This window comes from Diabrotica virgifera, chromosome 7 (genome assembly GCF_917563875.1).
Source record: "Diabrotica virgifera virgifera chromosome 7, PGI_DIABVI_V3a".
NCBI classification, from domain to species: Eukaryota; Metazoa; Arthropoda; class Insecta; order Coleoptera; family Chrysomelidae; genus Diabrotica; species Diabrotica virgifera.
The window spans coordinates 247554387-247572334 of NC_065449.1; the positions used below are offsets into that span (position 1 = coordinate 247554387).

General features: G+C 33.7%; 1 protein-coding gene across 1 annotated transcript in view; it reads left to right on the forward strand.

The window, feature by feature from the left end:
- Nucleotides 1–17948, forward strand: part of LOC114325220 (midasin) — a 700017-nt gene that overhangs the window by 32914 nt on the left and 649155 nt on the right. The window contains exons 16-18 of the mRNA XM_050656603.1: nucleotides 2285–2645; nucleotides 4989–5834; nucleotides 9524–9652. Coding sequence (XP_050512560.1) covers nucleotides 2285–2645; nucleotides 4989–5834; nucleotides 9524–9652 — 1336 coding nt within the window. The remainder of the gene's footprint in view (nucleotides 1–2284; nucleotides 2646–4988; nucleotides 5835–9523; nucleotides 9653–17948) is intronic.

A 17948-nucleotide genomic window follows, 5' to 3' on the forward strand; every position in this document is an offset into this window, starting at 1 on the left:
AGCGAATAATGAAAAACTACAAAATACAACCTTCTGGGAAAGGTCCGATGACAGAATCTACGTAAGATGTGGGTATAAAATAGGAGGCTATTGTACAAGACTGACAAGAGTGGAGGAAAATAGCAAACACGCCCAGACACACTTAGAGTTGTAGAACCGAGAAACAAGAAAGAATACAAAATAGTCCATTGAAATGTTAAATTTAGGGTTGCATTTCTTAGAGGAGTCAATTTTATTTTTTTTAATATGTAGGGAGGTTCAGTAGAAGCTTAAGTTGGAGTTTTTGGGGTCGCCACCCTTGGCCCCGGCCGCCATATTGGAAAAAGGGGTGAATGACAAATTTTGGTCTATTTTTATGTATTCGAGGTCGCTGAATCCGAATACGAAGTTTATTTTTACCTAGAGTTGGTGGAACATGTTCAAAAATCAAATTTTATACAAAAATGCCAAAAATCAATTTTGATGATTTTTCAAATTTAGCTCGCTGTATCTTTGGTCGCTGTAAATATTTCCTTTTGAAAATTTTACTTTGTCATCTTTGAAGTATGTAGATAACAATGAAATTTGTCCAAAATGTTTAAACACATTACAAAAGGAGTTGTTAATTTTTAAACATTTTGTCATCATATTTCGTTAGTTTCATGTTTACTTAAAAAAGTTGAGTGACAAACTTTTTAGTTTATAGTTTTAACCAACGCAACAATAAAATATAATTCATAAAGAAGTTTTTTGGAAAATTTTAAGTCAAAATATACAATAGGAAAAAAGTTATGTTACTTCATAGACAAGCGTCACACCCCAAAAACGCTTATATCCTGCGAGATCCTGACCAAGGTGTGGTGAATGGCTAATTTTGATCATACTTTATGATTTTGATATCAAAAATCGTTTTTTGCTCTTCTTTAAGAATTTTGCATTTTGCGGTTGCGTCATCCTTCTTCTGAACCGGCGAATTTGACCTCAAACAACTTCTTATGCCTTTTCTATATATTCTTAGGGTTATAAGTTTTATAGTGGGGATAAAGGTTAAAAACAGATTAATAATAGCATAGCAATGTTAAAATCATAATAAATTGTATGAATAAAAAATATATATCATAGATAGAAAAGTACGCCTAACTTTTTTTTATTGTATCCCTATGAGCATTCGAGAATCTGGTCAAGTTTGGAGCGCTGTAAAACCTATATAAATAAACAGAATTAAACAACTTTATAGTGGAAATTTTTCGCTGAAAAACCCTCTACAAAACTGTTATAATGTTATTTTAGTTTAAGATGAACTGAAAAAAAGTTATAACATCCAAAAGGAAACTTGTTAAAAATTTTTTACATATTTTGGCTTATATCTTTTTTGTTGGTCACTTGACGATAAAAAGTAATAGAAACAAAATTGTAGAAAATTTAATTTGCTACATTTTATGTTTCATTAGATTTTCCGTAGGGTTGGTAGTTTACGAGATATAGCGCGAAACCCCTTTGCACCCCATTTCCGAGATGGTGACCGGGGGACAAGGATGGCGACCCCAAAAACTTGAACTTAAGCTTCTACTAATCCCCCTACACATTAAAAAAATAAAATTGACTCCTCTAACAAATGCAAGGTATGGCTTAAAAAATGTAACATTTTAATGGACTAAAATGGATCTTTGATTTTCAATTCACAAAACACAAAAAATCGTCTATATAACTTAATTAACCTATTAATTTGAAATGCCAATAATGTCAAAATTTCATAAATGTTAATAGTGTCAAAATTTCATAATTTTGTGGAGTAAACTTGCCTGCGGTTGAACCAAAAACACGCATTACGGCGCGAATTATGATGCTCTTGGGAAAAACACTTTTTTAAAAACTGAATTCACAAATTTAAAACTTTTATTTTCGGCTTAAAAAGATTTTAGTAATAACACAATAATTTAAAATCAGACTGAAAAATATTGATTTTTACATGGTGTTTTATAATTTTATAATTGCTGATCTTGCTGTCCAGTACGTCGCAATTAAGTCCAGAATGTTCAAGCGGTAGCCTTGTGTTGAATACACGTGGTAGAATTCACTGGATGGCAGCGGTCATTGTACTGTACCTCGCGGTAAATCTGAATTACTCCTCCTAAAAACGGGGTTTTAGATGGTGTGAAGACACTAGAAAATCATAAAACAGAAATTTTTTGTGTCATCTAACATGTCAAGAGTGAAACAGATGAGGTAGTCTTAAGTTGTCGTAAACTCTTATAAAATAGTGGTAAACATGTATTTTTATAATTCCCAACATAATATATTTCAGTTTAAAATCGTTGGAGAACTTCAAATCAAAATGTCTTCAATTCCTGTCGACTCAAGCAATCCAAACAACTTCCCAAACTACATCCGTGGATTTAAGTAACTTACAAGTCGAAAGTATCGCAGGTAAATTCGGCATAAAGCCGTTTTACATCGAAACTAATCCAGAAGTAGCAACTACAACCGAATTTACATTTAACGCTCCAACAACTTTATATAACACACTCAGACTTTTACGAGGAATGCAATTGAATAAGGCGATTTTATTGGAAGGGAGTCCTGGAGTAGGAAAAACAAGTTTAGTTACGGCGTTGGCCAAGTTTACTGGTCATAAGTTGTTTCGGATCAATCTCTCCGATCAGACGGTAAGTTTTTACGATTTTCTTCAAGTTATAGTAATAGGAGAAACGGGGGAATTTCACAAGAATTAATAATAACACGTCTTGTAATAAAATAAGCTTTAAATCATGCCATTTCACGGAATTGCTCCACGCAGTGGGTAAATCTGCGCATCGTTGAGGGTAACTCTGCGCACAATTAAAAACGCTGTCAAGGTTTATTTTTTCAATAAAACTTTTTAAAACACAGCAGAAATTAGTTTTTACAATTGTCACATATATTATCTGTAGGTCCATCTACATCTGAGCAGTCGGCTCGTCATGTTCCCATTCAAAACACAACGGGCATCGGTACCATAGTTCATGGTGTTTACCAAATTCTCCGCATATAACATAAAATTTTTGTTTTCCATAGAATTGACATGTACATCATTAGGTTCATCACCGTTTTCATCAAATTTGTTTTTCATCCAATGACTCTTTCGTAGTTGAACTATCATCAAATTTTAATTTTCGTACATGTTATTTTTCTTTTTGATTTTTTTTTTGTTTTTGGAGTTTCGTTACTTTTATATTTTTATTTTTTTTAAACAGGTTTGGATTTTATCTCTGCACTGATGCCACACTTTTTATTTTGTTTAGTTATCATTCTCTTCTGCCTTTTTTCTTTAACAACCTCCAATTGTTTTTTCATTGGAGTTGATGTTAATATCTCAGAATGTAGTGATTTGCTTTTATTTGATTTTGTGGTTGTTTGTAATATTTGGAAGAGGAGCTAATTCTTCAATTGAGATATCAAAAGTTGGGGACGAACATTTAGACAACAATGACATGTTTACCAAAAGTTACTGAGGTATCGTTATTGAGAACTGATGCTGAACAAATATGAGAGTGTCTAGTATTTCTGGAAAATGACTGGGAACACCCATTAAGTAATGGTTGAGAATGGATGTGAGATGGACCAGGACGTCCAGGACCCACTCGAAACCCACTGACGTCTTCACCATCTTTGTCGATTATATTTGTGCCTCTTATAAAACTGGAACGAATTTTCATCTGATTTACCTAATTCGTCATGGAAACGTCAAACACCTGCCGGACCATTTTTTGGAGTTCTTTAATCATTATTCTTCTTGGTAAAATAAACATTGGTGGTACAAAAGACCCTGAGTTACTGAATACACAAAGAATAGTGATCATTTTACCTCAAAACTCTTAAAAACCGTGAAACAACGTGGTTTTTTGGGGTTTAAAGGCGTTACGCTCAATTTTTGAATGTCCTAAAGGTTCATTTACTTAAAATTATATGTAACCTGTAGAAAAATCTTAATTTGATCTATTATATTATGTTATAAGTCCATAAAATGGAGTAAATCCCCCAAACCCCCTAAAAAAAATTAGTTTTTCGGATTTTTGAAGGTGGCGCACCTTAAAAAAAATCTGAAATATATTTTTTGATAAAATACACAAAAGAAAAAAATTACACCTGCAGCCATCTCCAAAAAAGTTATACACTTTTTTCGAAGAGAAAAATCCATTTTTAGGTTATGTACACACTGTATGTTTATAAAAATAAAAAAGTTTTGTAAAAGCCTTTCCCCTGCATGTGAATGTTTTGACTTTTAAAATTGATTGCAACCCACTGAAAAAATAAATAAAAACGAAAAAAATTTTTAGGTTATGTACACACTGTATGTTTATAAAAATAAAAAAGTTTTGTAAAAGCCTTTCCCCTGCATGTGAATTTTTTGACTTTTAAAATTGATTGCAACCCACTGAAAAAATAAATAAAAACGAAAAAATAACGTTTTTGTGGTTAGGGGGAGGGGGTGGTGGGTTAAAATTGCGCTGTCTTATTTTTTTAATCACATAGAACTTAAAAAAATAAATTCTTTGAGTTTGGGCATTTTGCCTTATCTTAACGGGAGGGTACTCTTTGAGAAACTATTGAATTCAGGTTGTTGAATGGTCCGTATTATTATGCATCATTTTTGCAAATCCACGATACCCTTTTTGGACAACAGGTATTTAACCATCATATCCTTTAGAATGTTGATGATTATACCATATTCCACGAACATACGACTGTGTTGGATTATCTCGACAACGAATATTTTATTGTGCCAAATATGAAGAACGAAAGTAAATAGCAAATTACATTGTTGTTTATTGGAATAATTATTAGAGCCATTTACTTTCGTACTTCTTATGTTGCCCACTAAAATATTCGTTGTCGCGATAATCCAAAACAGTCGTATATTCGTGGAATGAACCATATTATAAAATTACAGACACAATCGATGTTAGTACCACACAGATTGTATTTTTCTTTAATTTCAGCCAATGTTTCATTAATATGTTCTTTTCCAGGATATATCAGACCTCTTCGGCGCTGATTTACCAGTAGAAGGAGGAACCGGCGGCCAATTCTCTTGGAAAGACGGACCTCTTCTTCAAGCTCTTAAAGACGGCAGCTGGATATTACTAGACGAGCTCAACTTAGCGTCCCAGTCAGTACTGGAAGGACTCAACGCCTGTTTGGACCACAGAGGCGAGATATTCATACCAGAATTGGGCAAAACCTTCTACGTTAAACCAGGAACTAGATTCTTCGGATGTCAGAATCCTCTCAAGCAAGGAGGATCCCGAAGGGGTTTACCACAGTCATTCTTGAACAGGTTCATACAGGTATACGTGAACTCATTGACTGATAAGGACTTACATTTCATATTAACGAATCAGTTTAAGAACATTTCTGCTGATTTGTTGTTGAATATGGTGGAGTTCAATAGTAGGATGGTTCAACAACTGGAGAGTCATACGTTTGGACATAAAGGTGCACCTTGGGAATGCAATCTACGAGATATAACTCGCTGGTGCGAGGCTACTATCTATCGCCACAATGTAAGTGACACTTACCATCCTCAAAACGTAGTGAGTCTTATTTACAGTGATCGTATGCGGACTCTAGCGGACAAAAATAAAGTACAGGAAATATGTAGTGAAGTGTTCGGTTGTAAGGTTGGCGGGACTGGACCTGTCGCGTACGTTACAAATGACAGAGTGTATTTCGGTGACGTGTTTATCGAACGAAATCAGGTCCACGTGGATTCGAACGTGTTGAAACAGGACAAGACTTGTTTAGTGTTGAGGTCGCAGTTAGACGTGTTGAGAAGTTTGGCGTATTGTGTAAATCTGAACTGGATGGCCATATTGGTAAGTATTATATCTTTAGGATCATCATTTTTGAGGTAAAGATATCTTCAAGGCATATTTTGCTCCCTGTGTCTATTCATTACCGAATGTTGCCAATTATTCTGAGAGGGATAATTTTATTTGTCTAAAGCTATAGTATCGGTATATGCCCAGCTGGATGTCTCATTGAGAACTAGAATACTTAAATTAAGGTGACCAACTGTACTCATTTACTGAGTTTTGTACTCTTTTTTCGCAAACCGTACTCTTTTCAAATCCTGTACTCTGAAAGTACTCATTTGTATAATTTTATACTCATTGTGAACGGATATAATGGATAGTGAACTTTAGAGCATTAAATTGTTTCAAATGAACCCTTCTAAACAGTAAAATTGAATGGAAAGAATTTTCTTCAGCAGTCGAATTTGTAATGAAGGAAGTAAAAGATATTGTTATTAATGACCATTTTCTCTTTGAAGAAATTCGAAGAGTAAATTTATATTTAAATGAAGACAAATTGAAGAAATGGAACAATGAGAAAATAGAACTTGAAAAAAGATGGGCAGAAATCTTTCGGCATTTTAGAGTAGAACATATCCCACATGAAAATTTAAAAGTGTTGAACTAGAAATTTGCTTATGTTGTCCAGACCCTAATTAATGCTGCTGTTAAAAGGGTATTTTCACTAGGGAATGATTATTGAAAAGTTGTTGGGATGTGGCTACAATATTATAGGAACATCCTCATTTAGCAAAATAATGCACTCCAAAGAAAAATATGTTTTTAAAAGAAAATAAAGTTTTTATCCTTTTTTCTTCTTTTTTTTTGTTTCGCCTATGAAATACAGTAGACTCCCTCTATAACTAGAAATGAAATGGCGGCCTAATTACCTCGTTATAAGAGGATCTCGTTATATCAGACAACAGTAATATTTATATGTTTTGATATCTCTTATGTAGTTTATTAGGAGTCGATGGTGAACAATGAGACCTCGCCATCGTAAATGGTAAATTTCCTACAATAATCAATATCGCTCGATACACAGGAAGAAGTTTATTGCAGGCGGCGAAGCATATTACAGCACTTGCCTCGATAATAACACAGAATGTTAGGAATTTCTATATACAGCCAGTTGGTGTTGTTTATTTATAGCCATTACTGCCCTAAAAACAGGTAAAAACATATTATTCAAAACTCTTCTTCATTTTTCCTCGTTATAACCAAATATTCCTCGTTATAGATTGTTATAGGTCAATAGGAATTTCATGGGACACCTAATGTACCTCGTTATAAGCGACATCTCGTAATACCCATGTTCGTTATAGAGAGAGTCCACTGTACTTGCAAAGTGTACTCTTTTTGAATAAAAAGTAGTTGGTCACCTTACTTAAATGCTATATTTTTTTTTGTCTATCATATTGAAGCCTGGACAATGACAGAGGCAACACAAAAAATAATCCAAGCATTCGAACTCTGGTTTTACCGTAAAATGCTCAGAATATAGTTACTACATGAGGCATACGACAAATGCGAAAGTCTTGCGGAGGATGCACAAGGAAATAGAGCTTATGCTTATAATAATAGAACGGAAACACAATATTTTGGTCACATAATAAGAAATCAAAAATATGAACTGCTCCAACTTATAATCGAATGCAAAATCAATAGCAAAAGGGGACCAGGAAGAAGACGCAACTCTTGGCTTAAAAACCTACGACATTGGACGAATATGACCTCCATAGAACTATTCAGGGCGGCTGTAAATAAGATTAAATGGGCAAATGTAATTGCCAACCTGCTTAAGGATATAGCATCGTAACAAGAAGAAAGTGTCGGATATATGCCATCTGCCCCTGAAGACTTGTATGGCTGAAATTTATTTATAGCATATCTAATTCTGCTTGGTCTTGTGATTGCTGGGGCTATTTCCCAATCTATAGAACTTGGCCTACTGTTCAATCTCAAATTAATCCCTTAATTTGTAATCTCACATTATTCTTAACTTCTTAAAATTTTATAGTTTCACCGTGTATAATTGAAACATTGGAAACTATATCGAGTAATATTTTAATTATTAGAGTCCAGTGAACCTTTTGGTATTTCATCATGGTATTTCCAATTGTACTTCCTATTACATGTTGCAATAGTTTCCTCAATTAAACTGTAGCTTCCAAAAGATTTCAAAGTTCGTTGCTGTTGTCATGCAACTTATTGATGAATTGTATATTTTGATGAGATTATAAATTAGCCAAAGGGACTATTTTGGGTCGCAGTCTATTATAGAAAGTTACCTGAACAACATCTATAGTGTAATTCTCAGTAGCTGTCAATAAAACCATATTTTTACTCCACACTTAAAACATTTATTTACCATCGTCGATCGAGAAGAAGCGGACAAAGGGCATTACAAAACAATTCGATCCTGATATTTACATCGAATTGTCCAGCTACTCTGTATCATTCAGAATTGTTGAAGCCGGAAAGTGTTTCTTTATGAGTTCTCTAAGACTTTCCTTTTTGGCTTCCGTAAATTTGCCATTAGCCTTCTTTAGGACACCTGCTTCTTTCATGACAGTATTATCTTTTGCCACAACTGTATGGATTCGAGAACAGACCGGGATATCTGTAACCTCCTCGCAAAACTTTCTCCGTGAATTCTTTTTGATTTTCCGAATTTCAGTCTTGTATAGCTTTAGCTTTTACTTTTTGGGTATTTTTTTCTTTGTTAAGTAAACTTTATACTTCCAACCGATTCTTTAAGCTGTTGTAAACCCGAACTGTGGGTACTCTTCTGGAAGAGAACCTAAGATCCTGCTTCCGGAATTTCATCATAGGCCACCAAGATGGCTTTTTCGACTTCCATAGCTTATTCATATCTATCTTTGCTTCTGGAAATCCTGTTAGTATTGCCACAACCTTGACAGAAGCAGCAGCTGGTTAAAGTCACATCCTTGGTTCTTGGCTTTTTTTCTTTGCGTTGGCTGTCGGGTGATGTGCTTCCGTCTAAACTTGACCTTTCTGGACTTTTGGTCTTCTGAGTTTGTTTTTGTTGTCATGGCTTCTAATGGCTTTGACGACATCTCTTTTGCCCTTTTAGCGACCTTGATGAAATTTAGGTTAATTACAGCCCTTTTGGCTTGTATGTAATCTTGGCCTTGTTTCACCAGCTTACTGATTTTGGCCTTAGAGATACCAGATAGCTTTGTAGCCTTAATCTCATCGTCTATCATGAGAAGTTCATCACAGAAATCCTCTCACAGAGACCCGCTTGGGAGGGTAAGGTCTAAATACAATGGTGTGCGACCTGTTTCCTCAAAGGAACCGTTTGCGACACTGTCACCCCAGTGTCTTATAGCCTGCACCACGGTGTAAATACACACCCTCCTCCATCATTGTTGGGAGTACCCAGCGGTATTGGGACGGTTTAAAGAGGTTCAAAGTCCTAAGATCCATGCTCGTTCATCCTGACATTTAGTTGTCGTGATGTTTCTCCTACTCAGAAATTGTTGCATTCACAGGGTATTTTATAGATGCAGTTCTATGATCACTCTTACAAGAGTTGTTAGGCTTGGTTTTGGACAGGATAGATCTCAGTGTATTATGTTTGCGCTTTTACGTATATGTAATAGAATCACAGCCTATTATTTCTAAGCGTTTTTTACCCATTTTTTGCTTAGGCCCTCTATTATAGTTTCCGTATTTCTTTACAGGTTGGCACTACCGGAAGTGGTAAAAGTAGTGTAGTGAAAACGCTTGCAAGTTTAAGTGGAAAAACGTTAAAGACTTTACCAGTGACATCAGCAATGGATACAACCGACATATTGGGAGGATTTGAACAGGTAAGTTCATTATTCTGATTTATTTCAGCGCTATTTTCTAAGTCTAAAGTTCGTACATGACAGCTTATGTTTACTTATAGAAAACATGAACATACTATCGGCGCAAAAAGGCGAATCCGTTAACTTTTCCTTTCATTCTTCCAATATTATATCCACTATCGAACCAATCCCACCAAATATCGTAATTTTCAAACACTTTCCAGCAGTATATCAGCCGATTTCAAATAAAAATCAACTAAACAGAATGCAGCTTATGTGCAGATACTTCTATTGTCACCTGTCACTTGTCACCTGTTATTGTCGCCTGTCACTATTCACCTCTTATTAATTTATGAAGGCACGACGATATAACAGGATTAGCTTGAATTAAAACACACACGATACATTTTACATTTTATTATTTTTAAACTAATTCTCTCTAAACATAGAATCAATGTCATCTTCAAATTGTATAATGCATGCAGTGCAATCAGTTTCTTAAATACACTATACTCGTATATACATATAACATGAAATTTGATGTAGTAAATTTTTATTTTTTATGATATTCGAATTTATTTACAATTTTTTTTAAGTATCTACATATTTTTTACGACTTATGTTATATTAGGCACATTTTTAGTTTGCTTATTCATTACTTACATTTTTTTGTGAAGATAGTTTCTTTGTGTAGTATGTACAATAGCGACAGTATATTTCAGCATTCTTGTCGTGTAGGTCATTGCATAATATGAAATAACTGTGATGCATAAAACACATAATATACATAACTCATACAGTTTTTTGTACTTACAATTTTGTAAATAGTCCAGTTGAACATTTTAAAACTGTTGACAAATTTGAAAATATAAGTAGAAAAAAATACAGTTGAAAACTTTTTGAAAATATAAGTATAAAAAAAATACAGTTGAAAACTTTTTTTGTTAGCCTTATGGAAGATAAAATTTATAATTCAGGGAAATGAGCAAAAACACAGTGTTTTCTGACAGTCACACTACGATCTAACAATTGTTTTAAGTTATATATAGTTAAAATAACAAAAGTTATGCAACTTCATCAACAGTTTTTTCGTATAATTTTATTTATTAACAATTCAACTGAAAATGGCTGATTCTTAGTGTTAGAGCCTTGTACCATATCATATTCCTGCCCTCACATATTTCATTATGGACAAACTTAATTCGGCTCTGTATATATTTCTTTCTCGACATATAATCCATTCCTTTACTATGGTTATGGTACATCGGGACAGGGCCCACTTGTGAGCCCTTCAGACACTTAGGTCCTTTACTATAGTATATCCTTTACCACAAAAAAATCAAGTTTTCCTTAAAGGTCTTTTTAAGTTTTTATTGTCTCATAATTCCCAGACTCTTTCATATATATTCCCTTACAATGAAATGCTTCATAAAAATGAAGGAGTATGATAAATGTACTTAATCTTTTGAAAAAATAAAAAGTAGGGTCGTACATTTAAAAAATGTGAGAAAATCGTAATGTTCTGTAATTCACCCTGTATACGAATAATATGTCAATGATTTATATTAAACTTAATTTGAAAACTAGGAGATATTGTTATATCCTGTACCCTGTATAATAGTGACAAATCCCATATTGTAAGAACAGGGATTACGACAGGAATCTAACTATGAGAAAATATACAGGGTGTCATATTTAAAAAATTATAGGTGTGTTTGTGAGAGAAAACATGGTTTGGCACCCTATATAATTCAACACAGCATTTTTTCTAAATAACTTTTTTGGATATTCTGTACCCTAATGGAATTATCAACCAGTCACACTAAAAACTCTGTATATTCGTTTTTAAATAAATCCTTATATTCGCATACTTTCGTCTCTTTGTTACTCTTTATCATCTTATTAGTAAGGCTTGATAAAAATGTCAAGTTATTCTTAGTTCCAGCGTAAAATAAACTATGTTGAGTTAATTCTTACAATTTTTCGCAAATTGCTCAGAAATTAAAAAGCTTGACAAAGAATGTACAGATAATTTGAATTTTAACTATCTAGTCCAGAAGGGAATACTGTAATTAAATAAATATTTAAGAAAAATCCAAGAATGTTTTAAATTCCACAATGTCAAGCTATGAACATGTAATAAAATCACATTGGACCATAATAACAACAAAGATAAACTTGGATTATTTTGGTATATTTTATCAGCTAGAATCAAAAGCAAATACCAAGTCCTAATTCAGTGCGATTTGTAAGTTTGGTCTCATTTTTTTAACTATAATTCAGAAACCATGTTTTTGTAAAAATCTATCTTTATTTGTTAAAACAAACATCGAGAAAAAAAGACCCAACACAAAGTAAAAATACTAGAAGACACCAAAAAATGGATTGAAGAATAGAAAATTCTATACGTGAAAAGTATTAACACCCGATCCGCAGAAGACATACATAAATACAAAGAGAAAAACAGAGAAGTAAAACGAAGAAGAGCTAAAGAAATGAATGAAGAATGGGAAGGAACATTCATACTTAAGGCATGCTCCACATCTCCGACTCTGTTCAAGATATTCCCAGAACAAATATCAAAGCCATGGAAAAGGAAATGTGGAGGTATGGGAATACCAATCCCTCGCGGAGATGGCACTTGAAGAAGAAGATATGGGCAAGCCTTTTTATGAACTTGATTGTCTGTATAACTTTGAATTACCTCTCATAATTCATTTGAACCACATTCTACAGGGTCTAACAAAAATACAGGTCATAAATTAAATCACATATTCTGGGACCAAACATAGTTCGAATGAACCTAACTTACCTTAGTACAAATATGCACATAAAAAAGTTACAGCCCTTTGAAGTTACAAAATGAAAATCGACTTTTTCGAATATATCGAAAACTGTTGGAGATTTTTTATTGAAAATGGACATGTGGCATTCTTATGGCAGGAATATCTTAAAGAAAAATTGTAGTGAAATTTGTGCACCCCATAAAAATTTTATGGGGATTTTGTTCTTAAACCCCCCCTCAAACTTTTGTGTACGTCTCAATTAAAGTATTATTGTGGTACCATTAGTTAAATTCATTAACTTTTTTGTCTCTTAGTATTTTTTCACCAATTTGGACTGAAGATCAATAGAAAGAAAACTAAATTTATGGTGATCAGTAAAAAGAACATTCAACATATCGATCTGAATATTGAAGCCGAACGTATTGAAAGAGTACACCGATTTAAATATCTGGGATATACAGTAAATGATAAGTGGGACCCAGACGTAGAGATTAGGATCCGAATTGAAATAGCAAGATCCAAATTCATAAAAATGAGAAAGCTCTTAAGCAACCGCAACCTAAGCGTTAACCTCCGATGGCGCGCCACAAAATGCTATGTACTCTCTACGCTACTTTACGGAGTAGAAGGGTGGACGTTAACAGCAGCAACTATAAAGAAGTTAGCGGCTCTAGAAATGTGGCTGTATCGACGCATACTGAGAATTCCTTGGACAGACAGAGTGACCAACACAGAGGTATTGAGACGAATGGGTAAAGAGTTGGAATTGTTAACAACTGTTAAAAGGAGGAAAGCGTCATACCTGGGCCATGTGTTCCGTAATGATAAGTACAGTCTGCTACAGCTTATCGTCGAAGGCAAGATTGAAGGTAGAGGAGGTTTGGGCAGGAAGAAGAAATCCTGGCTGAGAAACTTGAGAGAATGGTTTCAAATACCAGAAGCTGCGAACATAATACATGCGGCACAAAACAGAGAAACCTATCGTTTGATGGTCGCCAACCTTCGGTAGAAGACGGCACATAAAGAAGAAGAGTATTTTTTCGATAAGGCAGTTTTTATCGAGTTGAGGCTTATTTTTCAATATGTTTACATAAAATTTTTATGTTGGTTTTGTTCTTTCAAACCCCCCAAATGTTTGTGTACGTTCTAATTAAAATATTACTGCGGTACCATTAGTTAAACACAGTGTTTTTAAAACTTTTTTGCCTCTTTGTATTTTTTCGAAAAGGCACCTTTTATCGAGATGTGACTTCTTTTTTAATATGGTTCAAAATATCCCTAAAAATGTAAATGATAAATAAATGTTCATATTATTTCTCCATAATCGTACTTAACACCATATACAAATATGTGGTGGCTTTGACAAATATTCGAAATATCTCGACAAAAACTGACTTTTCAAAAAAGTACAAAGAGGCAAAAAAGTTTTAAAAACATTGTGTTTAACTAATGGTACTACAATAATAATTTAATTGGAACGTACACAAAAGTGTGGGGGGGGGGGGTTAAAGGAACAAAACCCCCATAAAATTTTTGTGGGGTGTCCAAATTTCACTATAATTTTTTCTTAAGATGCTACTGCCATAAGAATGCCACATGTCCATTTTCAATAAAAAATTTCCAATAGTTTTAGATACATTCGAAAAAATCGATTTTAATTTTGTAACTTAAAAGGGCTGTAACTTTTTTATGTGCACATTTGTACTGAGGCAAGTTAGGTTCAATTGAATTATTTTTGGTCCCAGAATATGTGATTAAATTTATAACCTGTATTTTTGTTACACTCTGTATAATACCGTCCATACATTCTGAAATTATTTTAATAAATTCATCTATGTACATGCCTTTATTCTCCAAGGTTGAGAGAAGAAATGGAAGAAAAAGTTTTAACAATCACTAACAAACTGTAGGTTGTTTCGGATTTATTTCTCTGTTATTTTCGTTTTCAGTTATTAAGTACAAATGCAAACAAACAACTATTTATCGACAAATATGACCACTAATAAAAAACAACTTGGCAAGCTGTAATACCGATGAAACCAATTTCCATCGAACAACTAAAATAGTTTCTGCAAATAAGCTCTAATATTATTTGGAAATTCCCCAGTTTGGAAATGTATACCCGCTGTAATAGTGTGTCCTTTGAAAAAGTTTAAAAGCGTTCGATTCGATTTATCCAGTCTTTGGGAACGGTAGAAAGTTTTAAGAGTTTAAAAGCTATTGCTTGTAGAAGAAAGTTATGAGGAAGCCACAACCACAACAAATACGAAATAATACGAGATCGATGTTTGAATACGTTTTTTTTACATGCATGGAAGTCGTCTATTGTGAATGGCATGTTTTGCACATATTTGTACAAATAATAGAGATAAAAAAGCTGTAATTTTTTATAGTACAATTAGAAACAGAATCCCTATTTTTGTGTTATTACATGAAATGCACATTATGAAAGATAACCTTATTATATTAGTACCTGTTTACAAAAACAAAGGAGATATATAACAATGTCCAAACCACTTCTTATTGCACTTCTTATTGCTCCGTTTCTTTTTGAAGGTGTGACGATAATATAATTTTGTCGTCTAGCTAGAGTATGCCTATGTATTAAGCAAAGCGTGTTTTTATACAGTCTCTGATAGTATAAAAGACGAAACGGAAATCCATTTGATTATTTTCTGTGTGCTGAACGGAGACTAATCAACCAGGTATAATAGATGAGCTAAACTAATTCCGACCATATTCTGAAATCTTCCGAACCCCGTCGTCTTGGTGAGCTGAGCGAATTCGACGAGTCACAACCCCACCTTAGGCTACGCGAGCTGAGCGAAGCGATTCTGCCATTTTCTTTCTTTCTGGCGAGATGGGCGAGATCTCCTCTCCTTATACATCTATTTCGCTCCGATCCGATTCCTAATCCACTCGGTCATCGTTTAGAAGAATTATTCATGTATCAAATATCGTCACATCGACCCACGAAAGTCCGATATGTAGATTGTAAATCTATTTTGACAACGAAATTTGCAAGTAATTAATGCTAATTACCTTATTTTTGTATGTTTGGTTTTAAAATAAATGTTTTATAAAAACGAATCCTGTCTTCGATTGAATTTGTTACCCGAGATCTTCATCAAGGTTTCGAAGATTGGCAATCCAAATGTCAATTGTAGCTTTGGAAACTGCTGCACTAAAAATTTCTGCGGATGAGCGGTCAAATCATCTTCTTGGGTCTTTCCCTGCACTTTATAAAAAAACTCAACATACTGCGTCAAAGTTGTTCATTATTGGATTCAGCACATCAGAAATTGCGCATCTCGATAGACTCATTGGTCAGAGAAAAAGGGAAAATCCAGAACAAGGTTCCTTGATAACATTAATGAAGACATGATAAATATGGGAATACGTGCTTGGTGAAGAAAGGCGATGGATAAGGACAAATGGAGAGACATTATTGAGGATAGGACTCACACAGGGTTCCAAGCCAGACACATGATGTGTCACAAACAGCTTAGGACAACTGCGCCGATTTTATGTGAGGTACGTTCAGTTGAGAGCACGATTGTACCGAATTAAGTCAGATAGTCCCTAATTAATGGTTGTGATTGTGATTGTGCCGCCTCTCTTGGAGACGCCACCTAATTAATTAGAATAAAGCTGTAAGTAATTACCTAATAATTATCGTGACCTAATGATTAAATCTGGTGCCGGCGCAATCGTGCCCATAGCTTAAAGGACCCTTTATCGAGACCGGATTATAGCAGGTACCATCGGCGCAATCGTCCCCTGTCCAGCACAAATCCTATAAATCATCAAAACAGGTTTTCAAAACAATTTTTTGCAGGTCTTTGTTATCTATATTTTATAGTTCAACATATTACCATTGTTTATATAGGGATAGTTTGTCAGCCCAATAGGAAAATTTGTTTGATTCAAATTGAGACAGTCACCAGATGTCCCCACAATTTCTGTAAGGGTCGCAACGTCAAAATGCATAGACACCAAGTTGGATACGATCCTATTCATAACACCCCAACTCGCATACAGATTAAAAAAATAAATATATATGGAAGAATATATTTAGAAATTGAATTAATGATGTCATGCTATTATATATAATATAATGTATAGTAGCATGACATCATTAATTCAATTTCTAAATATACTCTTCTTTATATTTATTTTTCTTAATATGTATGCGAGTTGGGGTGTTATGAATAGGATCGTATCCAACTTGGTGTCCATGTATTTTGACGTTGCGACCCTGACAGAAATTGTGGGGACATCTGGTGACTGTCTCAATTTGAATCAAACATATTTACCTATTGGGTTGACCAACTATCTCCCTATATGAACAATGATATTACTATTAAATCTCTGCAACTAAGCAACATGAAGGCGATAATTTATAAATTTTTGAGACATTTGCTTTGAAATCGAGTAAAACGATTTGTTTAATTGATATATCGCCAGTCATTAATAACTTTAGATAGATATATCAATGAATGTGTATCTAAGAGCATCGGCATTGATACCGTTCAAACCAGGAACCACTTTAATCGTTTATAATTGAAACTATAAATCAACCGATAGGTCATTTTATGAATATCTATTAGCAGGATATTTATCTAGTTCCCGATATAAATGGGACAGCGAATATTTTTGCGGGAAAATATAAGCTTCGAGCTCGGATATATATCTTCTCAAGAGATAAACAAGCTCCACTTATGAATCAAGTGTTCTTTTGCAGTATAAAAAGTTTGCAGATGTGTACAAGAAGAAACAGCGTACCCTGGAATGGAAAGGACAGTAAAAATATTAGTATATAAAACATTACATTTTAAAATGATAAATGAGTGAAGCAAATAATGTAATCTACGAGCGTGAGGTAAGGATATCTACAGGGTGATTGATTAGTAGGGTAAAGCTCAATAGCTCCGATATAGTAATAGATAGCAATAAAAGGTAATAACAAAAATCTTAGCCACCTTTGAGCTTCACATTACAAAATTAGTTAGAAGGTTACAGTGTCAGAATGTTCGATAACACAGTGGCAGACCTAACTTATGTTTTTTTAAATGGAACACCCTGTATTTTATTTTATATTCGAAATCCTGTTAACTTCTCCATCACAAAAATATAAAGGTTTATAATGTTATACAGGGTATTTACAAAGTTATAACCAATTTTGTATGAAAATCGTAACAAGTTCAACTCCCTGTATAAATAAAAATAAGCACAACAGCAATGGTTTATTAATGCCATATTTTTTTATTTATTGTCAAAATTTTTAAGAATTATTGATATTGCTAATTTTCTTTATATCAAATACAGGGTGAGTCAAAACGCAAGTACATTACTTTCTCAGTAATGTTAAATGGAACACCCTGTATTTTATATCATTATTGAAAAGTAACATTAACGTACTTTAATTTTTATATAACATTCCCTATGCCCAAATTTATTAGTTTTCGAGATATTTTCATTTTTCAGAGCAAATTATTTTAGGTGTTTAAATTATCTAAATTTTAAGTAAG